Here is a 24855-nt window from a genome sequence, read left to right as displayed (position 1 = left end):
ATCGCAGCGCCAATTGGATCGCGCGAGATATGCCGCAGTGCGTGGCCGGTATATCACGGATACGCGTAGTACATCGAACCAGCTATTTCGTAATGGTCTACTGTCGTTATAACGATCATTACCAGCAGACTTGCGTTGCCGACAATTCACAATTTTCGCGCACGACTTTTCTCCCGCAGCGACCACACTCGGGGCATCCTTTTCCTTTCCTTTTTCTTTTTCTTAACGTTCATTCGCGCAACGAATGGACGAGTGAAATTTCAATCGCTATAGTTTTCTAATGACGGTCCTATATTTCCTTCTAGACTTCTGAAATTGTGCGCACTTGTACTATATGCGTAAAACAAAATAAAACATGGACAATCAATCGGGTTTATATAGTACAAATTGAAAAATCAAAATGAATAAAATTTGTTTACCAACTCATTTTTTAATTTCCCCACACTGGATGAACCGTCAAAAAGACTTATTATCCTGACATTTAGTGGTTGACCTCTAGTTGGAAATACGAATACACTGAGCTTGCAACGGTTTGTTGCATTTCATTAAGTCAACTATGGCCATTACCGCAGAATGGCGCTATAAGCCAGGTTACATAATTATAATTGAGAATGGAAACATGCTAATGTGATCGGACGAATCTGAAATATCTCGCATCGCGGAATGGAATACGCTACAAAAATTGCGTAGTCCCAACACAGTGCGCCAGGAAATTTGCGTTTAAATGGAGGCATGCTAATTTCGATTAGAATTTGCCTAATGGCTTGGATGGTCTAGTCGAAGAGCGCCAAATGAAGCTTAACGCTGACACAACGCCGAAAAAAAGTTATTTCAACTCTGGAAAGTCGCCTTTAAGATGTCGGCATTACTCTTGCTAAAGACGTAACGCTTCGCAAGTGCCGCCAGCCATCAACGTGTTCTCTCGCAGCCTCTTACGCAGTAGCGCTCCGGAGAATATTCAAAGCCACGCTCTCGCGGCCTCGTCCATTATAAATACGTCCTGCTTCTTACTCGCGTGAGATAGACCAAACCAAACGCCGCCCACAGCTTCGAGAAAAGAAAAAAAATACGCCGCGTGGCGTACGTGATTCACTAAATCCATCCATTCGAATGACTTCTCGTTCGGCATACGCGATGCTATCGCGTACACAGAGACGGGAAGATCGAAACGCCTCTCTGTATATTCGAATCGATGCGTCATGCGTTTCGGCGGGTTTTTTTTTCTCATAGGATTGGGTTATTGCCGTTGATCAACGCGACAGACAGTGGAATCGGCTGTAGGTATTTACGTGTATAGCTTGATAGAGATTTCTCGTCCCGCTAAAACCGTTCGTTCTATGTCGACTCACCAGAGTCTGTCGTTTGGACGAGTTGCGAGCGAAGGTTCAGTTGTTCTTACTTAAAATCGAAAATGGAAAAAGCTTTCAGTAGGCGCCGTTGCATTTGACGAAATGCGTGGCGCGGTTTTTTTTTTTTCTTTTTGACCGCAATAAGTTATCTTCGTCATGAGAAAAGGACGCGATAATATCGACTTCTCCGCTCTCGGCGAAAGGATTATCTACGGCTTCATCCCCTAACGAACCGCGACGTTGATTCGACGCAGTACATTGTCAGTGGGTGAATCAACGTATTTCTTTCCTTTAATTTTTTCATGATTAATGGTACAATTAGACTGCAGTTAATAATACTGGAGAGACGAGTGCTCCGGTGATTTATTCCTTTTTGGACGGAATTGCCTTAGTACACTGGAGCACAATGCACGTAATTCCTTTCTTTGTTGCATCGAATTTGAACCTCCAGCCTTGACTCGCGGGACATTGATTCGAAACATTATGCTTGATGCATTGGACATGCCTGACATTGATTCGTCGACATGCAAATAAGAATCTAGGCCGTACATATAGAGAACAGGAATATTATATATGTGACGTAAGACCTTCGCTCGACACTTTACGGCCATGTGTGTGCGAGATTAACCAGCGCAAAATTGGAACGCTGAGATAATAAAGAAAACATAACGAATACAGCGGCAGCCGTTTGAAAAAATTCCGGAACATACAAGCGTCTGCGCAACAAGGATTTGCGAGATGAAAAATGAAGGAAAGACACGCTGTTTTCGTGCGTATGAATAGGTGTTCGCAGGTAACTTTATATTGGTACGTACATGGTGTTAAAGGCAAACGACGTACGCTGTGTACACATGCACGACAGTAGTAATTCTAAACCGATGCAGATTACGCGGGTACGGCGGCGCCGATCCTCTCCTTCGCGGCCTTCGCCGAGTTATAGAATGCGCGCGTCCCCCCCCCCCCCCTCTTCTGCCGTTTGATAGTTGCGATTCAATCGCTCGGAGGGCTAATTAAAATTTCCCAGGCGGGCTGTTGCTCGTCGTCTTTTCGCACGACGCCTACTTCATCTCCATACAGTTGGTAGGTTGCACACCTGCCTATACGTATGTACGCGCACGCGCGCGACGTAGAGCCCTAATTATCGAGGTCGCAAAGGCTTTATCCCTATTTTTTTTTGCGCGCACGAGATCTCGCTGCAAAATGTACACCCCACCCGTGTTCACCACGCATCGGCAGATCGCGGATGCGCAAGCAAGTACGTCTGTCTCTTTCGTGGCGGTCGTAGAGGAGTCGCACGACGAAGTGGTCCCCTTTTCGTCTGTCCCCTTTGTACTATCGCGGAGATGAGCGCGCGTAGACGAGCCGCGACCAGAAATAAATGGAATCTCGCGAACGTAGAGAACCGCATTCTGCTATCTATGAGAAATCGTTTACTTTACTCCCTTTTTTTCTCCATTCGCCGCGTGACACGGCGTTTTGTACCGCTCGGGATCCCATACCTTACTTTTCTCTTCCGCCGTGTGACCTCAGGCTACAGCTTCTTCGCTACAATGCGACCAACAGGATTTCCATTGCCCGCGACGTAATCGAGAATAACTCGCTCGATTGGATAATCAAATAGACGAGTCTTTTCTTTGTTGAAATCACGTCTTTTGAACGCCTGGAGCAAGTTGCTCCCTACAAGCGGTAGAGGGAAATAAACGCGGGCCGCGTATTCTCTCAACGATTGAATGCCTCTTACAGCTGATTGAGATTAGTCTTCCAGGTGCGTAAATTTCCACCCAATTATCACGCGAAGGTCCGCTTCTTCGCGAAACCGCAATAAAACTAAACAACCCCTCATAAAATTCAACGAATTTGAATACAATGATGCCACAAATAACAGCAAAATTTCTCACTCGTTACTGTACCAACAAAACAAAAAACAAAAAAAATAGCGTGGCATTACCAAACAAAAAGCTGACGTTGAGATAAACCTTTTCCTCGGCAGATTCAAGAGGAGGATAAGAGGCGACTAGTTCATTCACCGACGAGTATACATAAAAAGTAAATGCCCTCATCCCTCTTTTATCGCGATGATTTTGGTCGTAGAGAGCCTCGTCTCTCGCGGCGCATCTAAGTCGTACGCAACGAGCGCGCGCTGCAGATAAGGGACGCGCTGGCTTTCTCCGAACGATCGCCAGGCACATACGTGCCAGCTAACGAACAACTTTCGTATTGCGCGCACGGCGACCGCGGCCGCACTTCCGTTTGGCTGCGGCCGCGCGCGCGCGCGCACAATGGCTTCCTCCTTCTCTCCTTTTCGCGGTTTGTGGAGCAGGCCGGAAGATCCGAAGTGCGAGCGCCGCGACGTGCTCGAAAGAAGACGATCGACCGCACGCAAAGACGCGCTCGGAGAGAGACGGCCACGTGCTATCTCTGCGGCGCGACCGTGCACTTGTGAATCAACGCGAAGAAGACGCCGAAAGAGAGGCCGCCGGCAGCCACTTGCGCTTATTTATGCGCCTCCTACGCGCTCCAAACTCTTCTGTTTTCTCTCGGTTTTTTTTTTCCTTTTTTTCTTTTTTTTTTGGAGTTCGTAGCTCGTAACGCACGAAGTTTACTTTACTAACCAATCGTCGCAACTCGCGTGCATTCCTTTTCAACGATATTGCGCAATAATAAGAGTCCAATTCACGATAGGAGCTGCTTTGCAACACTGCAATAATTAAACTGCAATAAATGAAAACTGCAAACTGTACCCCTTTCGCCGTAAGAAATCTTTTATTTTTGCAGCACGACCTGCTCGTATAATTCCCAGCGAATCCCATTACGTATTACTTACACTCGACTACAAGAGAGAGAGAGAGAGAGAGAGAGAGAGAGAGAGAGAGAGAGAGAGGAGAGAGAGAGAGAGAGAGAGAGAGAGAGAGAGAGAGAGAGAGAGAGAAAAAGAGACGCTCACGGCTTATAAGCGGGGAAAACGAGTCCGCTGTTGCTCCGCCTTCGTCGGTAGCGTCGTCTTTCAAAATTCCACGAGCGTGGGTACTCGCCGTAATCAATTCCGTAACACCTCTTCAAACGCTGCCATTTTCAACGGTGCCGTCGACCTCCGCGCTTTCGGCTAGACCTCGGGCCTCGACGTTACGGCGCGATTCGGCAAACGCAGGCAAGAAGAGCGCGCGAGCGCACACAAACGTTCGCGCAAGCAGTAGGTTGCGGGTGACGTGGTTGTTTTCGCTGAGCCGACAGCTCGCGCCGAAAGGAATACGAAGAGGCGCGCGCGAAATAGAAAAAGGACCGCGGAGGAAGTGCTATCGCTTAAGTCAGCCAGCGAAGCGTGAGCGCAAGGAGGCAACTCTCGCAGGCGCGCGAGTACGTGCGCGCGTACGTCTGCGCCGCCGTGTTATTCCACCTGCGTGCTCGTCGCCCGGTTCGGCACACGGGGGATGCGCCTCGCCCTGTTTCGCCGCTGCGTCGACGATGCCACGCTGCCGTCGCCAATGTCGTCGCGGCTGGAATACTGGCGTGCCCAACGGGCCTCGCTAGACAATGGGCGAGAGAATTCTCGACCAGGCACGGCCGAGTGGACGATGACGGCACCGAACGCGCTCTAAAAAACAACAGGTTACACAGAGCCGACTACCGCGACCAATTACTCCCGTGCGCGCTTCGACTTGCCACGTGCATCTGTCTCTTTAATTTGCTCGAACGAACAAACCTGCCTTTCTCCCCAGTCTCGACTGGCAGATTGTCCGGGCGCGGAGAATCGGCTCCCGGCTCGTTCGAACGCGCCATCGCAACCCCTCGCAGCACGATACCATCAAGAGCGCGCGACTTCCCTTGGACAAATTAGCAGCCCCGCGTACCGGAGCGCGCGGCAATGTGGTTAGGTGTCCGGTCGCTGTACAACTCGAGGCGCGCGAGACGCAATACAGGCCGCCAGCACACGCCCCTATATACCGAGCGCCGCTCCGGCGAAAATCAGTGTCGCGCGTGAACTCTATCCTCCGTCGACGACGGAAATTGGCTTTGTCGTCGAGCTGAGAGCGACTGCTCGATGATCGCGAGAGACGCGCGACTATATATATATATATATATATATATATATATATATATATATATACATAAAGGCGCCGGCTTTATTATGCCCGAGCATGCGGCGGCGATTTCCTCACGCGGCTCCTTTCTTTCCGCAGACGCCGAGCACTCCGATCGAGCGAAATCCCGTCGCGTCGAACAACGCTGCGGTCGGCAAGTCCAGCGGACGCCGCTAGAAACGCTCGGAAGCTCGTTCTCACGTGTAGAAACGTGCGCGCGCGTTTCTGTCGACGGACATTGCTATAAAATGTCTGCTGAATAGCTATCGCGGCTTGAACAGTAATTAACATAGTAATTATAAGACGCGCGTGTCGTGGGAAAAAAGTTTCTCGTCGATAAAAAGAAAACTACGCACGCAAAGTAACCTTATCGCCGATTAAAAAGCAGTTTCTTCGGTCACTTCGTGAAACACTATTTTCGAAGCCTGTTTTATTTACTTTCGGTGGGTTTGAGTGATCGGTCAACAACGTCGTAATAGACGCATGTAATAAACGGACATACTCGCTTTCAACTAGCTTGCGCACGTAATATCTCCTTTGTCTTGATTTAGAAAAAAATATGTTTCTTCCTTTTTTCTACGTACGAAAAGTATAAGTAGATAACGCAAGAATATATAATAAGCCACGATCAAACAAAGTAAAGAGAAACTGTTTTTCGTAATTTCCTTGTAAAAACACGGCTCGTCGTCCGCGTACACCGCAGATAAAAGGAAAAGAAAGACTGCGCACGTCGTACACAACTCATAACGTGCGTTTATCGCGCGTACGCATCTCGTTATTAAGCGAAGTATTTAAAAATGAGAAGAATCCGAGATCTGACGATTGCACGTGTGAGATATACGAATATCCGTCGTCGGCCAAGCCGAGAGTTAGCAAGGTAACTAACGAATCTATACATCGGATTATTATATCTGAAATCTCCAGATCCGCGACAGCAAGGACAATCTTATTTCGTAAGTGAGGGGCGCAAATGTCGATGCGATAATTGGACGAGTCAGCCGCGGTGTGGTAACGACTTCTATTCTCGCCTGGGCCGTTGTCTTTTTCGGGAAACCGTAGTCAGTTATCGCGCGCCTGTGCGCTTTATTTTCACGATCGATCGACTCTCAAGTTGACAAGTCACGTGCGCGCGCGCGATAATTGGATGCACGCGCGCGCATGGTTTCAATTAAAATGTTGTCCGTTTAATTGGGTCGTCACTGCTCGGCCAGAGCTCGATCTAACTTGCGCGTCCGCGGCGCCGAGCGGTCGGTTCACGCGCACAGCTCGATCACCGGTACGGCACACCTGTGCATAGCGAGGCGCGCTCCGAAAATTCCAAGCGCGAGGGTCGAAAACGGCCTTTTCAAAGAAAACTAGACGGGTTCCCGTTTCCCGTCTCTCCTCTACCTGCTAGTCTAGCCTTGAGAACCGACGGGCGGCCTTTTAAATTCCTTCGTTCTTGTCGAGCCGTCGACCGGCAACAGACTCGGCGGAAACGTGTGAAAATTCGTGAGCCAAGTAGCCACGGCGATGCTTAAATTTTCAAACGGTCGTAAATAATCTCGGCGCGATGGATCGACAGTTTTTCTTTGTCGCCATGCTGGCCGTTCGATTTGCACGTGTTTTACAGCCCGCTGTGCGAGCTTTTCGCACCGACACGAATGCGATTATGATTTTTGGTTTCGTAGTGACAACGGAATCTCTCGATCACCTTGGAAGCAAAACGAAGATCGCAAACAAACACAGTTTCAAAATATCTACACGAAGCGACTAGATGGCTGCGAGTATATACATGCGACATCGACAAATGGTGAGCCGCGTATGTAACGTCGTCGCGAATACAGCGCGTGCACTTACGAAATGGCCGGCTAGCGGCTACAGCGCCGACTACGCGTACACACGTACTTATATATACACACGAACTCGTCGTTACTCGAGCAACCTCGATTTCAAAACAAAACTTCGCACACACGGCCCAATCCCTCTCTTATTTCCTCTATCTCTCTCACTTGCATTTTTCGCCATGCCGCCGACGTGCACACCACCGATGCACTATCGTCGAAGGGTATTTCGCCGAATTAAAATAAAAAAATAAAAAAAAAACAAAAATTTGTGCAACGGGTCAAGAAACCGCAAAGAGTGAGAGGGAGAGAAAAGAAGGGACTCGAGAGCAGCAATGTTTTGCGGCTACTACTCCTTCCGCTCGTGAAGAATGGGAGAGAAAGAGAGGAGAGGAGAGGAGATTTCTCAGAATAACACCGAATATGTAGTAAGTTTTGGCTCACTTATATTATGCTCAGGTGACATTGTGCGCGCGAGTTGACTACTTTTAAATGCATATTCCAGGTAGAGGGGTTTACGTAATTGAATGACGACGGCAGACATGACTTGAAACACATTTTCGACCGCCGATTAGTGTACGCGTGTTTACGCTCTCGAGCCGACTAATTAATACTGAAATTCGATGCATATTTGCGTTATTATTCACACTCTCGCAGCCGGTTCGAACGCACGAGATCATTCGATGTGCCGTTGTTGTAGATAAAACAGCTATAGTTTTCAGTGCCTGATATCGCCTTGAACTATACAGTTTTATTAACATTGAAATTGGACTTGTTTCACTGTACCTCGCGCACCGTCAACTCTTGTCCTCCAATCTTGCCCGCGCATTTTCGCGCAACGTCCCGTTACCAAGCTGCATTGTTCCCTCGCTCCGAAAAGCCGGCAGTAAACCTACTCTCGCTAAGAGGGGAAAAGAAAAATACCGACCTGCGACGACGTGCAGCGCAGCTCGCATCCTTTCTCACTCTGTGATCCTCCCAACTCTGCCGATGTGCACACAGCTCTCCGTCAAACGAGGCGTCTCGCTCTCGCTCTCTCTCTCTCTCTCTCTCTCTCTCTCTTTCTGTCTACGATCTGATGGCAAAATGTGGCGTCTGTACTCCTCTCTGTTTCTCGTTGCGCTGCAGACGGAGCAAACGAATAGCAATCACTCTCACTGCACCATCGCACTCTTGGTCTTCCTCTCGCTCGTTAGTGTCGCGCGCGTGTCAATATTACAGTAGACGACGCACACGCGCGTGCACAATGCGGTACACATCCACGCCGTGTCGGGACTGAAGAACCGCCGAGGCGAGACTGGCGAGCGAAGCAGCCAAGCGGCTCTCACTTGCAGCTGTGTTGGTGCGCGCGCATGCACGTACTATAGAAGCGGCGGAGAACCTGGAGAACGCCGTGCGGCGTGCACGCAGGCAACTCACCGCTGGCTTTCTTTCTCTCTCTCTCCCTCCCTCCCTCTATCCCTCTCCTATACCACCCGCCTCTGCGCGCTGTCTCTACCTGTGTACCGCCATGAGCGTTTTCCTCAACATGAGGATTACCATGCGCGCGCGTTGACGAACGGCCAAGCGCAATTTCGGAGATTTTTCTTGCGTTAACACGCGAGAGCGACACGCGTATAATTGGATTTGTTCTTCGCGATATCTATATGTGCATTGTCGTAGACATACGTCGCTACTTGGTCTTTTTTTCCTTTCTTCCATTGGTTTCATCCAACGTGAGTTTTTGATTATGCGATGTAGCAGAGCGAACGAACGCCCTCGCCGTCGCTCTTCTACTGGGTGTGCCCACGAAGATACAACGAGTCTTTCTTGATCTTTTCAACGGCATCAGCAAAGTACGATCGTCGAACCATTATTCGCGGTTGCACGTGTGCGAACAGTGTTCATTCTCGTTTGACATTCACTTTAGAACAACGCAAATTGCGTATATGTGTTCATTACTCGTGAATGGATTGACGTTCGATAACAATCCACATAGCGCACATTCACTTCATGGGAACGTCGGATATTCGGACTACGCCGTTCGGCGTAGCCACGATATTTCTAAAAGCTCGGACGCACAAATCAAAGGTGCAGCGATACGAAGGATCTTGGGGATAGTGCGTTAGTGAAATTCACGTAATTTGTGTGCATTCGGCATCGAATTGCGGTAGGGTTTTCACCAATGTTGAGACGATCGACGAACTCGCGTATAGTAAGAACCCTTTACGAATGCTAAGCCTGGAGCCACTAACTATGCGTATAAGCAAGTACAAGGAGAGAGAGAGAGAGAGAGAGAGAGAGAGAGAGAGAGAGAGAGAGAGAGAGAGAGAGAGAGAGAGAGAGAGAGAGAGCCTCGAGTGTGTAGCGCGCAAATATGAGAAAAGGGATTCACTATTGACTCCGCTGCACTCTCTCTCTCTCTCGCTCTCTCTTTCTCTCTATCTTCGACGAAGTGCACCGAACTCCCAATACTTATCCGTGCATTGTGCGGTGCGTAACGACGCCACCGCGCCGGGGATAGATAATGTATGCTTTTAAGCACTCGAAGGTCGAGGTTGCTGCTGCTTTTTTCTTGCGCGATATTTCCTTCGCCTGCTATACAGGTATACGAGTACACTACACGAACTGCCTTTTGCGCATACGTGCATTGCGCAAATTGCGCGCCCGCACAGCCGACTACTGCCAGTCCTGGTCTAGAGGTTGTTATTCGAATATTTGGAGAATTGTACGTTCTTCTGCATTTTCATGGGAGACTTTATAGTCTGCACTTGGTGGCCTTTTTTTTCAATTCTTGTTACGGTCTATACTGCATTTTGCATTTCTGTCCAGTTTTATGGTTGTATGTTTGTTGCAACGATACTTTTTCGACGTTTTTGCTGAGATTGCTCATTGCAATGTGGATTTTGATGTAAGATAACATAAATAAAATGTTGAAATTGTCGACTTAGGTAAGAGAATATTAGCACCAGCTGATGCCTCACTGTGTATTTTTAATGAATCACCTACAGCTATTATTCAATTTTTTATAAGTTACTTCACGAGACAAGAGTGTAACTTGTATACGTACTACTATTTCATCAGACAAATTATTTGGACTATCAATAAACAAAAAAGTGCGTCACAGATATTTGTCACCGACGCGCAAACTGCAAAAACAACCGTTGAAACAATTGAAAATATGTCAAAATTTGCCTACATTCGCGAACCTTTCATCCGTATAAATTATTTCTGATGCTTTGCCACCAAATCTCTCTACAATTAAAGCAAATCGTTAATTTTACTCGCTCATCCGTTAAAATAACCGAGGCAGCAGTACCTGAATTTAAAGAAAAAAAGGCGATCGAGGATATATTCATGAGACGATTATTTGCATGACGATTTGCACACCTGAACGGGCGAATCGTTTCACACGTGCGCGTTCGATACAAACGAAAGAGAAAGAGAGAGAGAGAGAGAGAGAGAGAGAGCGAGAGCGAGAGAGAGAGAGAGAAGCGGGAATGAGCTCCGCACGGATAGATTTATTCGCGCGCAAACGATATGCATTCCGGGCGAGCGACTCATCGAGCAGTCGTGTTGCGAAAGAGCGGCCAAAGGGAGAGGAAGTCGCGAAAAAAAAGCAAGCCGCAAGCGAGAAGAGAGCAAGAAACGGAAGCCGTCGCGGACGATAAGATCGCGCATGACCATTGATTAGGATTGCCTTGCAGCGGCGAGCCGTTACGAAATTTACCGTTTCGTTTCAAACCTTTCAACTAATATCCTCCCATGCGCCGACAGGACTTTAAGGAAGGCTTCTCCTCTCTTGCGTTTGATTGATGGCTTTGCGCGGCGTTGCACGTTTTCCCTTTGCACTCGGCAGACGCGCGACCTTTTGTTTTATTCGCTCCGATAGAAAGTTCAATTTTCTCTGCTCCGCGCGCTGCTTTCTTTTACGTACCGCTGAGAGTCTAATAAACAGCCTTGATTTGACGGGCGTATGTGAAAATGTGCATGTAATTGATGATTTTCTTTGGAATTGATCGCATTATGTTTAACGGGAAATTAACTTCATTTGAAAAAATAAGCTTCTTGCAGTTTTATGCAAATTTAATATTTTTCTGCATTACTTAATCAAAATAAATCGATCTTGATAGAAAAATGTTAATAAAAAAAATACCTCTACCGTGACAATGACCTTGTGGGGTCATTGCCGTGACCAGGATTCGAACCTGGGTTACTACGGCCACAACGTAGGGTCCTAACCACTAGACGATCACGGCTATCAGAGGACTTGGAAACATCTGGCTTACGAGCGAAACTTACCCCTCCGACCACGCGTTTACATTGAAAACCAAATTTCATCGCGTATACATGTATTACTTGATCGCTTTTTGGACAAATGCCATGTCATTTTACTGATTTCGCGTAATAGCAGAGAAATCAATGTAAAATGACTAGCTAATTCTATTTATAAACTCTTTCGCGGGCTTGCCGCTGCCATCTGTTGGCGAGAATTTTAAGGTGCCCAGATAACGCAAATTAAATGAGTATTCATGGATGTTATTACAATAATATTCTTGAGCAATTTGCTTAAATCAGCTTGAATCAATTTTCCGTTATGTACAACTAAGTAGTATTATAATGTTGTCAATAATCAGACTCATGATTTTTCGCGCTCTAATATAATAAACAAAGTACGACAGTTTCTTTCGCAATCTATTGCATGCTATAAAATCAATGGTTTTTATCTTGCAGAAAAAAAAATATTTTGTCTTTTTTATTAGATTAAGAATTCAATATCTTGGATAATTAATCATTCATGACATTGCGATTGAGAGCACACGTGATGGTTGTTCAACCCGCTCTGATCGTTAAGGAAGTTTTCTATTCTATCCAAGTCCATTCTTTTCCCCGTGAGCCGCCAGAAGAAAATTTGTTTAAATGAATCAACTGTGTAAATATTAAGTAGCAATAAAATTATCAACCAGAACATAATGTGGGTGAGAACTTCGAAAAGGACGCTAGCTGCGGCATTGAAAAATAGGTGCCACATGATAATTACTCTCTTTTTAAAATTAACTTTTGTCACACGTAACCTATACATCCGTTTTTTAGTCGTTTTTTTAAAAAAGTTTTCGCTCGTTAAGAATAACTTTCCTATTAATATTACTTTAAATTGCTTATTTCCTGTATTGTTTACTCGGATTATTTTCTAATACTAATGTAGAAATAAGTATTGCATCACTCAATTACTATTATCAGATTCTGTTGTTAATTTGAATAAATCTTTTGCAGTGGAACACAAAGAAAATTCCATTATCTACTACAAAGATGTGGATATGCTACAGCAACAACTCCACCACCTCCTAGACCACCTGGAGAAGAACGTCCAAAAGAAGGAACTGTCACTTCGTTCCCTCCTCTATCGGAGCCCATTCCAGGATTACCTACACCAATATATTCTGATGCGAAGGAACTTGATCAGGAAACTGAAGTTACAGTGTTATCCAATGGTTTACGAGTAGCTTCTGAAAATCGCTTTGGACAATTCTGTACAATAGGAGGTATACAAAAATTTTTAAATGAACTTTTAATGCTTATTGAATGAAGTAAATGATTGACAATTTGTTTTCTAGTCTTAATCGACTCTGGTTCTAGATATGAAGTAGCATACCCTAGTGGCATATCACACTTTTTAGAAAAACTAGCTTTTGGTGTAAGTGTAAATTATTTATATATTTCATGATGTATCATGTTTCATATCTTAAGTAGTAATTTGTCAACTGTATTTCTAGTCAACAAAATCATATAGTGATAGGGATGAAATAATGTTGGCATTAGAAAAGCATGGTGGAATATGTGATTGCCAATCTACACGAGACACATTTGTGTATGCTGCATCTGCAGAACGCCATGGTATAGAGAAAGTTACTGAAGTTTTGGGAGACACCGTTTTAAGACCAAAATTAACAGAAGAAGAGGTAATTAACAAAGTTAAGATGTGCTTATGTATATATTCTTATTCTGAATTTTTTCTAATTATGTTTAGGTTGGGATTGCAAGACAAATTATTCAATTTGAGCTTGAAGCTTTGTTGACAAGACCAGAACAAGAACCTCTGCTGATGGATATGATTCATGCAGTAAATTAAAACCAATATAAAAATTAATTTAGTTCTCCTTCATTTCAATATTTCTTTATTTTATTTCAGGCTGCTTATAGAGATAATACATTGGGATTACCAAAAATTTGCCCAGAAGGAAACATCAATAAAATTGATAGAAAAATTTTGTTCACTTACTTGAAACATCATTACACTCCAAAAAGGATGGTTATTGCTGGTGTAGGAGTAGAGCATAAACAATTAGTCGATGCTGTAGAAAAGTAACTTTCATTTGAATATAATATTTATATCATAAAAACATCCAAATATCAATAATTATGTGATTGATTCAGGTATTTTGTGGATCAAAAAGCAATTTGGGAGGAGGACACAAATCTTATTATCTCTGATAGGTCAAAAAATTTTGTTGATGAGTCAATTGCCCAATACACTGGAGGTTACGTCTTGGTATGAATAAATCTTTTATAAAAATTTATTCAGGTATGAGATTGTATATTTTCTTATTTTTTGCATTCTAGGAAGAATGTAATGTTCCTGTATATGCTGGGCCTAGTGGATTACCTGAATTATCACACGTTGTTATTGGTTTAGAAGGATGTTCGCATCAAGATACAGACTTTGTGCCTATGTGTATATTAAATATGATGATGGGTGGTGGTGGTAGCTTTAGTGCTGGTGGGCCAGGAAAAGGAATGTATACAAGATTGTATACAAACGTACTGAATAGGTAATGGTAAAAGGTGAACACGTTTATTTTTAATTTTAGCTTTGACTAATTTTTTTATTACCATAGATATCACTGGCTGTACAGTGCGACAGCATATAATCATGCTTATGCCGATACTGGTTTATTCTGTATTCACGCATCCTCGACACCATCTCATGTACGAGAAATGGCAGAAGTTATTGTACACGAAATGGTTGGAATGTCAGAGAATTTATCGGACAGTGAATTATCAGTAAATATTAAATTATTTAAGAATAAAATCAATCTATTTGTTCCAATAAATGACTATTTTTATTACGTTTTGTTCTTTTCATTTTAGCGAGCCAAGAAACAATTACAGTCAATGCTGCTTATGAATCTGGAACAAAGACCTGTTGTGTTTGAAGATATGGGTCGACAAGTTCTTGCGACTGGTGTCAGAAGACGTCCTGAATATTTTATTAATGCGATTGGTTAGTTATAGAAATTTTATAACCACTAAAGCATGGTAGTATTGATCTATGGCGCTTAACGTACTTTTACTTTTAGATAATGCAAGTAAAGACGATATCGTTCGCGTAGCTCGTCGCCTTCTCAAATCTCCGCCAAGCGTTGCAGCACGAGGTGAGGTGAGAAACGTTCCACCGATTACGGACATTCAAGCAGGTCTTTTGGACGCACACGGTATTGTTCCTGGATCTCGCAGTAGACTATCACTTTTTCGTTGATGACACAAAGGCAAACTGGCAGAACTTCTTTAAATATTTTTTCAAAAGTATTCCCTAATTAACAAACAAAACCGTGAAAGTAATCCACTGACTTGATGAATTAATAAAAAAAATAGAATAACGGATCGAACTTTGACGAAATAGTAACAGAGTTCTTTCTTTCTGTTATCTTCTCTTACTGCTGATAAAGAGGAGAATGCGTATACGTTATGTATTTATCGCGTAAGATTTTTTTTATCAGTTCCACTTGTTTTATTTTATAGGATACATATAATTTACATGCTTAATATACCAATTAATACGTTCTTTATTGTACATTTTCGTTCTCGTCGCTTGTCAGAGAATCGTTTGTATTCTTCGATTCAAGCATATGCAGTATCTCTTGAAGAGTGCTCTGTAAATGTTACATGGTATTCTTAACGAGAACATGCTTTGTTTAATCTAATAAAAAATAAACTTTATTTACTTGAAAGCCAACGACATTTTCATTGAACTTGCGATTTACATATTGATTAGGATCGCTATCCTTTGTTGATAATGTTACATTTGATTCGGCCTGTTCTTCACCGGAAATACTTCCATCGCGCAAATACCAGTCTATCGAAGGCATCTCTATTGATTCGAAGAATTTTGAAAGGCCTGTGAATAAATGAAGAATAGAGTTTTTACTTTATTAAACTGTGCAATATGAATCAATTTTTAATTACTCACAATTAGCTTCATCAATCCAAAAATTATATGCATCTACATAAATTGTATTCAATTTTTTCAGAGAATTATTAATACAATTTTCACAAGAGATATTTTGATCGTTGAAAGGTAACTCATTCCTTTTGTTAATCAAAACTGTATAGTAATTCTAAAAGATAGGTTATATAATTTAAAAAAAATATTACGGAAACCTAGTATTTAAAACGGTACCATAGCTTGATTTTTGATTACTGTAAGCGCATCAAATATTAATTTTGACGTTTCGGTTGGGAAATTGTTTCTGTCGCATACATACTTCGTATTTTGAATACTAGTAGGTTCAATTTTGAGTGATTTCAGAGACGTGGTACGTTTCTTTGAATTAACGTTCTTTGAGTCGTTGTTTTTCAAATTATAAAAATTACTTTCCAGTTCTTGCGGTACTATAAAATAATTGTTTTACATAATATTAAATTGAGTACTTGAAAAAAAATTTGAATATATGCAGTTTATACTGTCAATTTCTGGAAAAGGTCCTTTCATCATATCCAACGTTTTTATCACTCTACTTATCGTTTCATTTAAAATAGAAATGATTTTTTTTACTTCAACCCTACTCTGACAATGTTCCATTAGATGGGAAATTTTATCCCTCATCTCTTTGTTCAATTTTACTGCTTGTTTTACTTTCAATGCCAAAAATTGTTCACATATCATTATCGCAGTCGTTATATTTTCTTGCATTTTGAATTTATCGAAAATAACGTTTAAACTGCAAATGAAAATTAATGACTGATTAGAGTTGCGTAACAAATCAAACTTTATATTATCAAAAGCTAACTAACTTGTCATTAATAGGTTTCTCAAAATTATTAATTTCTAATAGAGCTTGGTCGGTAATTTTAGCAATTGTTATGCGATTTGTCGATTCATCTTTTTGAATATTTTTCATCAATGTCGCCATTTCCTTTTTAGCTGTATTTAGTTCTTCGATGCTGTAAGTACCACCGTCTTTGAACAACCTGCATCCGTAAATTTAAGCGATTTCGCAACTTTTTATTGTTTAACTTTAACCCTGACTTGGCCATTTATGCTTACATTATTTCCCCGAAGAAAGACTCATCACGATCATTGACTATTGAAATTTTTTTCACCAACCTCTCTATGCTACTGTTCATTCTTTTGTCAATTTTGTCAGTATAGTTATTTTTTATTCTATTTATCTGTAAGAATATTAACATTTTACGCGAAAATCGAGTAATATTTCAATATCTCTTATATAATAAATCTACCGTGTTTCGAAGACATTTGATGTGGGTACTATGTTGAGTATTGTGACTTCTTTCATCAATGAGATGCTGAACTTCGTGTTTATAGTCTTCTATCATATCCGAATAATTTAACAACTCCGTGCATTTCGATGGCGCGCTCAAAAATCGGTTAGTTACCTGAGACATCAAATGAAAACGTTTAAAGTTCATTCAACTCGCGAGATTTTCAAAAAGTTTCTAACCGTAATGTGGTTTTCTAGATCCTTTTGATGCCGTAATAATTCGTTATAGCGTATATCGTAGACGTCTCTACGAATGTCTAGCTGCAAGTCCTGACCGACTTGTAAGCTTCTCTGTAGATTTTGAAAAGCTTCGTCGATCAAATTGTTCTGCCACAATTCCACGACTTCCATGATTTCTTTCTCGAATGACGGCCGGTACGAGAGCATATTCTTAATGAATCTATAAGTGTCACAATTTTGCATCGGTGTACACAGCTGCGAGCAAGAGATCGATTGCAAAAGCTTTTAATTTGACGAACCTCGATTTCCATTCGTCAAGAACGTCAACTTGAGCTCCCATCAAGCCCATGTCGTGCATGATGATTTCTTCTAGCTTCAAGTCGCCCACGAAACTGTCACTCTGACCAGATTCGTAAGAAGTTACAGTGCCCCCATTGTCTGTGGAAGACTCACCAACGGTAGATTTGTTGGCTTCGAGAAATTTGTCGAGTTTGCCGGCCGTTGTACTCACTTCTTCGGCCATGACTTCAGTGCCCTTCCGAATGATTTTGCAATCTTCGTCAAAGTCGGCTTTGTACCTGGTAATCGCTAAAATTATAGATTTTTTCCAATAGAAGGCATAGAAGCGATTGAAAACGAAAGCCTGCGTACCTTTGATCCTTTTTTTCGAGAATCGTTACGACTTGTGCCATTTTCTTCTCGAGCTTTTGAATATTTTCCTCTTCCCTCAACTTCGGAACTTCAACGAGGATTTTTTGCTGCAAATCTAGATGAGCTGGTTCACTTTTTATTGCTCTGTTGCTCAGTCTTTGGGCAACGGCGTCTTGCTGTTTGAGAAAAATCACGGACAAAGCGTCCCACGGTGAACCGAAGTCAATGAAAGTCTCAAACACGTCCTTGGCTTTGTCATTCAACGCTTTTAAATCGTTACTCCACATTGTTTCCAGTTTCGCCGTGAAATCGTCGACTCGTATTTTCGCTTTATCATAAATATCTTCGACAATCATTAATTGTTCGTCTTGGGCCTCGGCCTCGTTATCCATCATCTCCACGATCGATCTCAATTTGTTGACTTTATTGAATAATCTGCCGAGACATTTCGACATGTAGAATTTATAGGATCTGATGAAGCCCGTAATCGTCGCATCTGTGAAACGAACTCTGTCACAATGTTAACGATGCGTCAATTTCGGTGAGATAAATTTGTCATACCGGTTGACGTCATCGTCGAAGCGAACCGAGCAGATTGATCGTGCAATCTTGTTGCCGGGAAAGGTACTGATAAATCCCATTGCGAGACTAGATAAGAGATAATCGTTGTCCTACTCTTTAATCGACACAGAGCTGCCTGCCCGTCCAATTTTCTCGAATACGCAAATCCTGCGTTGTTGAATTTTTCATTCTCGGCGCTTTGAAATATTCGCCATTGAAATGCCAAAGAGAATCAACAAACGAATGCAAATATCGCTTGCGATAGCTTACTAAAAGTCGTCCAAAGCGTTTTTTCGACAAACGGCGTTTCGATCGTCCTTGACGTCTTTCAGCCAAACGTGAAAATTTTGCTTCAAAACGTCAATTGACAGGCGAAATTGCAATTTCTTTTTTTCGTAGCTTTTGTTATTTCTCAAAACTGTCCGATTGTACGCCTAATCAAAGGTAACGATTGAAGTGTTCATTTTAACGACTAACGCCATAAAAGAAAAAAAAAAATATATATGTGGCTACCGCGATCTCTTGTTCGAAATGGTGCTTTTGCTCGTCCAACGGCGCGCAACACAACTTTCTCACAATTTGATAAAACTTTTTGAATATCTTGATCGCGTCGCCTTGTCGTTCTCTCTCCACCTTTCTAGTTAGCTCGGATAACTCGTCGACGTTTGCCTTTTGCCGACTAAGCATCGATTCGACCGTGCTTACCAAGCATTCGTATTTGTCGTTGTCCAAACAAGCTATCTGTAACAATACATTTAGCGTGATTTTAGCTGCGCGCGAATCGGCGAATCGATGTGGCGTTACTTCGCAAAAATCTTTTTTTATATTCTCTATGTCGTCGCGGATCTTGTCGATGTCGACTTGTACGTTGCTTTCGAGCTGTTCGATCTTCGCGTCGCATGATTTGTGTAGATCTCGTAGCTCATTTCGAAAATTTTGCAATGCAACTTCGCGATCGCGCTTCCTGTCAAGGACATGCTTCTGTGCTTTGGCGGAGGTTTCCGAAATGGGTCCTACGAATAAATCTTTGCGTCAACATGAATCCGATAGAAATAGGTGATTCTCTTATTTACCATGATCAAGTGGCAGTTGCTCGGAACTCCAAACTTCCTGTGTATATTCTTGATTAAATTTTGGACGCGTGTAACATTTGGAACTGAGTAGCGGTAGTTCATACGTTTCTTTCTTGCAGTCTATTGAAACATTACAACTACTCCATGTTTCCACAGGCTAGATAAAAATATGTATATATTTTTAAAGTGATTGGCTATTGTAAAAGATGATAAATACGTCAAAATATATATACGTCGTCTTTCGTACTACAAGAACAATCTGTAGTTGACATTGGAAACGGATAATTAAATTTGTGATACCGTTGGAGGTTATTTTTCACTAAAACAAAACCTCTTGATTAATAGTATTGTTATAGTATTGTTTTTCTAACGGTAATTCATTAAAAGTTAAAAGTAGTAAATATTAACTGAAAATTATTACTTCAAATTTAAATAAATAATGCGAAATTCGCGTGGTATGTAAAAATACTGGATAAAAAATGCTGTTGATATTAATTTTTTAATTTTGAATTATGATAATTTACCATACGTTATTATAAATATAATACATGAATTAGAATATTCAGGTCAATCATTCATTAACAATATGTAATAATACATTTTTTTATTTTTAAATAAATCATGAAAGTTGGTAGACAAACTTTAATTTATTGCATGATTAAACAATTCAAATATAAGTAATATTTATTGGTATACAGTGATAAATTAAAAACTCTTCCGACCTCATTGGAGAAAATGCTTGCTTGAACAGCAAAAAGACTTCAATTTTCCGTTTACTTTTGTTTTTCTTGCGCAAAGTTTACTAAAATTAGATACGATACTCACCAATTGTTCGAAGGAACAGTCACTATAGTTTTCAATTAAAACACAGTTAAGCATGATAGTTATATTCGTGAAAGCATTTATATAATTTTCCATAACTATATTTATGTTTGACAGTAAATAGAAAATGTTTAACATGTCTGCGAATGTATAGTTAGATTTGCTTGTTCTATCAGCAGCAGTGTTAATACAGCTCTGATGCTGTGCGCATCACAAGCCAATAACATATATTACAGGCGTGGACTCAATTAAAACATTGTGCATCAGTAATAAACAACCAAACGTTATTTTTTATTTGACAATAAAATCCAACAAGGATAAATGCACAAATCTTTAATCGCATCAAGAATTGAATTAGATAGAGCGTCAATGCATGTTGTATACTGTTTTCTTTTCTGTATTTTTTGAGAATTTCGAAACATCACTTGCACTCTTATTATCTGCAACATATTTGTTGATTTGAAAAAGAGCGCTCGATTTCGCGAGAGTATTGTCGCCTATCTATATGGCCGTACAGTTCGTCAACCACCACCAGCCATCAGCCAACGATAATAATTCTACAATAATGTGTGTAGTTAATAATGCAAGAATCACATTAACAATATTTATAATTACATGTCTGACCTTTTTTGGAGATATTGGAAACGACCGCCGTCGTCAGATAAGGGAGGTGTTACTTTAATTGATTGTCGCTACCGAAAATGATTAATGTTTCCAAGAGTAATTATGAGAAAAATCGTTTATAACGAGGTGCACGATGAAACGATACCACGCATTCTACCGCTTCCTAATGCAATTTGATTTCGTTTTGGCCAGAGCACAAGTGAAAATTCATCAGTGAAAAGAAATAAAGATATCAAATCACATGTAATAAAATGATTCTTGTAGAAAATTTTCGTTTATTAGGTTAAAGCCAAAATAATAATAATTGTTAAGATATCGATTCACTTTTTTACTGTACTGTTGTTATATCTTACGTAAATCATAAACATTACATTTGGTTGTTTATTTACTCCTACAACGTGGTAATATACCGTTTTATTTCATACCCTGATATTGTGATAGCTGTAATCAATATTTGACACGTATTAATGTTTCCAACAAATAATTTTAAAATATAGTAAGTTTAATCAAATGCCAAAACATTGGAAGAATAAAAAAGACGGATCTTACGTTCTCATGTGTGTAAGGATTCTCATGACAGCTGAGGTTCAATATTATGATAAAATATTGAGCTTATCACAATTTTGGATTTTTGAAATTGAAAAAAATAATTTCGAATGGCAGTAACTATGTTTCTATATGAAAAATGTATTTGATCATCTCGATCAGCTGGTTCTCCTTCTTCATCAAATAATGCACATTTTATCTTAAATAAAATTTGCGGTGGAATATTAGGAGCCACCGCAGAACTGTTTCGGAAGTAAGAAATTTTTAAAAGTTCAGTCACAGTAGGTCGAACTTTGGGATTACGCTGAAAACACTTCCCAATGACGTTGATCAAAATCAATGGTACCGCTTATGATTTAGTCATCGTAAGATAATTTATGTAACGTTTCGATATAGTTCTTATATTTTTGAAAAAGTATATTTGAAAATCAAAGTATTAAAAATGTTTGGACGTAAAAAAAGGCTTAGGTTGTAGAATTTAAGATTTTTTATGAAACCAGATACTCATATAAATTACAAAAAAAATTGAGATAAACGCATACGATTTTATTACTCTCATACTGATGCACCCGTATTACACATAAAAAATACATTATAATTATGATAACTATCGGCCTTTTACGAGCCGATGTGTGAAATACCGGCACACAGTATAAAGGTAGATGGAAGTATTTATGCGTCTTCTGTTCCAAGACTCTTGAGGAAGGATGCTTTCTTTTGCGCGACACGATTCTTGCGCTCCGAAAGCGACATTTTCGCGCGATTCCACCTCTTCTTTTTCTTCTCCTCTGGCTCTGTCTTCTCTTGCTTCTTCTCTACGTCTGGATTGGCACGGATTGCATCATGTGCCTTCTTGTACATGGCCTCGATCTGAAAGCAATAAGTATTTTAACTTATGAGATTTTTATCTTCAATTTTTAATTCACGCTGTATTATTTTAAGATAATGTAACGAAAACTAAATCTATCAAATGGAAAGTTTGATAATTGATATTAGCAATCGTTTTGATGTTGTCCAACAGCGACGCTGCATAACTTTGAACGTTAATACAGCAATTATAGTTGGACGTAGCTACATAACAAAAAATGAAGAAAACTCACGTTATCAGCGGTAACTCCATTCTTGATGTATTGTGAGAATTGACGTTTGAATGCTTCATCGTCTTCTTCTTCAAGAGTACGCATATAGTTGGCTACATGCTGTCCGAAAATGTGTTGACGGTGAACATCGGCATTCAGAGATTTGCTTTCATTGTCGTAGCCGGGGAATCGCTTCAGACTGTGGAACACGTGTACATAATAATTCTGTTTGAAAATTGATTATAATTTTTTTTTTTAGAAGCAAACGATCAGAGACACTCTATAATCTTGTGGTGCCGGTAAAAAGGTTCAACCTATATCCATAAAACATGAATATAAGAGAAGTCTATTTGATGGCTCAGATGACGCGCATGTGCCGAAATTCATCATTTAAAACTCTTAATAGTAGAAAGAATAAAAGATTTGCATATATTGAAAGTGTGTTTACCTGTGAGGGATATTGAGACCACCATCTACAGCACCCTTCATGGCACCAAAGATTCTGGCACCAGTGGTGGTACGCATGAGACCAGTGTCCAAATAGCACTTGAATGCACCAGGACCCTTGTCCAGCTCTTCAACGTTGTATTCATCACCATTAACCTCAGTTGTGCCTGTGTATAATTGGTCAAGACCCAATTTTTTCAAGAGCTGTAAAAAATGTATGAAATGAAATAGTGAAATTTAGAATTGTATCATAAAAACAATATATGTTATTGCTGTTCAGATAATGATAAAAATTAGGGAACAATTATTTTTTCTTCAGTTATAAATCATAGCGAGCTGAGTGGATCATCATTTAGTAATTTAAAATAAAAATTTTTTTAAGCATTTAAAAATATCTACCCTTCTGGCCAAAAGAAGACCTGTACAGTATGCAGATGCATAATTGGTAAGACCAACTTTGACTCCGTATCTTGGGAGTTCATGACTATAAGCAGCAGCAACAATTTTATCACCCTCAATCCTGGAGTATGCAACCTATAGAAAAAGTTGGTTAATTAGAATGTATGCTATTTCTAATAAACATTAATAATGTATGATATAATACCTTACCTGGCAAGTGATGTCCTTATTAGATAAGCGAACGATCAGCCTGTACTTAGGGGTGTTATACTTGTTTTTGTCTTGAACAGTAAGACGTTTACGGGCATAATAATCAGTCTTTCCCTCACGACGCCTCTTGTATTTGACTTGGAACCTCTTGAAGTACTGTTTGTTCTTAACAACCTTAACGAAACCCTGTAAGAAACATTGGCAATCAATTCTTATGTTTCCTTATTAAACCTTAAAATATGTTTGATATTGAATAATTGCCATTCAGATATAAAAGTATATTAGGGAACAATTGTTTTTTCTTCAGTTATGCATCATAGCGAGCTGAGTGGATCATCATTTGGCAATTTCGTAATATAAAATAGTTAACACGAAAATTGACGATGAACTTTTAAAAAAATCGTGAAATTGACAAGAAAACATGAAAAAACGAATCATCTGGTCGGTACTGGTAAGCTTTATACCTAACCTCACTGCAATGTCACGTGTAAACAAAAACATAATTGATTTTTTAGCAAGAATAAATGAACAAAACCAACCGAATAAGACTCAAGGCATAGACACTGTGGTTAAATTAAAAGTTTCACTGAGTGTAACAAATAGATCAATTGGCAAAACTCGTGCTTGAAGTCTTATTGTCAAGCCGGAACCTCGGACAAATCTTAAAACATCATTGTCACTTTAATGATTTTTTAACGGAAAATCGCGGGTACTGGCATAACAATTAGTTGCGCAGCCATTGCACTGGATATTTTTGACTTTGATCGTTGACATACCATTTTCGATGGAAAATCCGAAGACCCTGCAACGGATACACCTTCGATGGCGCGACTCTCGCGCAAAAGGAACCTTCTTCCAACATTGCAATGAACTTGCGCATGCGTCTGTTTGCCGCTGAAGTTAGCGGCGATGAATGACGTCTGCCGGTTGACGCCGCGATAAGGCGAGTTTCCGGAACACCACTTAGCGCTGATTTTGAATCTTTACTGATTTACCTGTTGACGCAAATACAGTGCTTACCTGTCGGAATGTAGCCAATTCACATTGCAAAGTTGATTTTCATATTAAACTACGATGAAAATGGGAATACTTTGTAATTAAGTAATTGTTTTTGATTTTCATTAGATTGGGCGATAACGCGCGAAGTGACTGCCCAAAGCGAAAATCCACGTGACGGCAATGAATGTCCAAAAAAATGTGAACAATTGTCAGACCAACGCGAAATTAGCCGTTAGCTCTCGCAACGGCGAGTCGAAGATGTTTACAACGTCGCGGAGCAGTGGACGCTCCTAATGTCGACGAGCGCGCTCGCAATTATCATGCCTCTCTTAGTCAGTATCACTCCTCGATCTTTTTGCCTATGATTTACGGTTGACCGTGAGAACAATTAGTCGCATGACCTCGAATTCGCGCCCGCTGAAGCGCCCGAGCATTGCCCTCGAGTCGAATTGCTTTGCCTCTATAAAGCGAAGC

General features: G+C 41.0%; 3 protein-coding genes and 1 non-coding gene across 4 annotated transcripts; 1 reads left to right on the top strand and 3 right to left on the bottom strand.

Moving 5' to 3' along the window:
- Positions 1 to 11417: 11417 nt before the first annotated feature.
- On the bottom strand, positions 11418 to 11489 carry Trnah-gug (transfer RNA histidin (anticodon GUG)). The gene has a single exon. It is a non-coding gene; the product is annotated as a tRNA-His (tRNA).
- A 622-nt stretch (positions 11490 to 12111) lies between these two features.
- On the top strand, positions 12112 to 15227 carry LOC131670206 (mitochondrial-processing peptidase subunit alpha). The gene is made up of 11 exons (XM_058945613.1): positions 12112 to 12253; positions 12505 to 12773; positions 12846 to 12925; positions 13005 to 13190; positions 13259 to 13351; positions 13421 to 13593; positions 13666 to 13780; positions 13852 to 14060; positions 14127 to 14292; positions 14380 to 14512; positions 14589 to 15227. Exons 1-11 carry the CDS (start codon positions 12204 to 12206, stop codon positions 14765 to 14767), a joined length of 1653 nt encoding a protein of 550 aa, XP_058801596.1. The 5' UTR covers positions 12112 to 12203; the 3' UTR covers positions 14768 to 15227.
- Positions 15075 to 19527, bottom strand: LOC131670218 (uncharacterized). Its single transcript, XM_058945632.1, has 17 exons — positions 19489 to 19527; positions 19256 to 19412; positions 18987 to 19195; positions 18696 to 18923; positions 18453 to 18616; positions 18183 to 18379; positions 17622 to 18117; positions 17261 to 17548; positions 16971 to 17196; positions 16750 to 16905; positions 16556 to 16680; positions 16303 to 16479; positions 15973 to 16229; positions 15689 to 15900; positions 15479 to 15626; positions 15234 to 15406; positions 15075 to 15161 (listed from the first exon to the last, which is right to left on the bottom strand). Exons 1-17 carry the CDS (start codon positions 19525 to 19527, stop codon positions 15075 to 15077), a joined length of 3339 nt encoding a protein of 1112 aa, XP_058801615.1.
- Positions 19528 to 21712: 2185 nt separating this feature from the next.
- Positions 21713 to 24345, bottom strand: LOC131670198 (large ribosomal subunit protein uL18). Its single transcript, XM_058945598.1, has 6 exons — positions 24159 to 24345; positions 23383 to 23568; positions 23173 to 23307; positions 22775 to 22977; positions 22348 to 22525; positions 21713 to 22117 (listed from the first exon to the last, which is right to left on the bottom strand). The coding sequence occupies exons 1-6, from the start codon at positions 24159 to 24161 to the stop codon at positions 21920 to 21922; spliced, it is 903 nt and encodes a 300-aa protein (XP_058801581.1). The 5' UTR covers positions 24162 to 24345; the 3' UTR covers positions 21713 to 21919.
- Between the last annotated feature and the right edge of the window lie 510 nt (positions 24346 to 24855).

This window comes from Phymastichus coffea, unplaced genomic scaffold (genome assembly GCF_024137745.1).
Source record: "Phymastichus coffea isolate CEN01 unplaced genomic scaffold, Cenicafe_Pcof_1.1 PCOF00104, whole genome shotgun sequence".
Lineage (NCBI taxonomy): Eukaryota > Metazoa > Arthropoda > Insecta > Hymenoptera > Eulophidae > Phymastichus > Phymastichus coffea.
The sequence above is the reverse complement of the archived record's forward strand: the minus strand, read 5'-3'. Positions and strand labels throughout refer to the sequence as shown.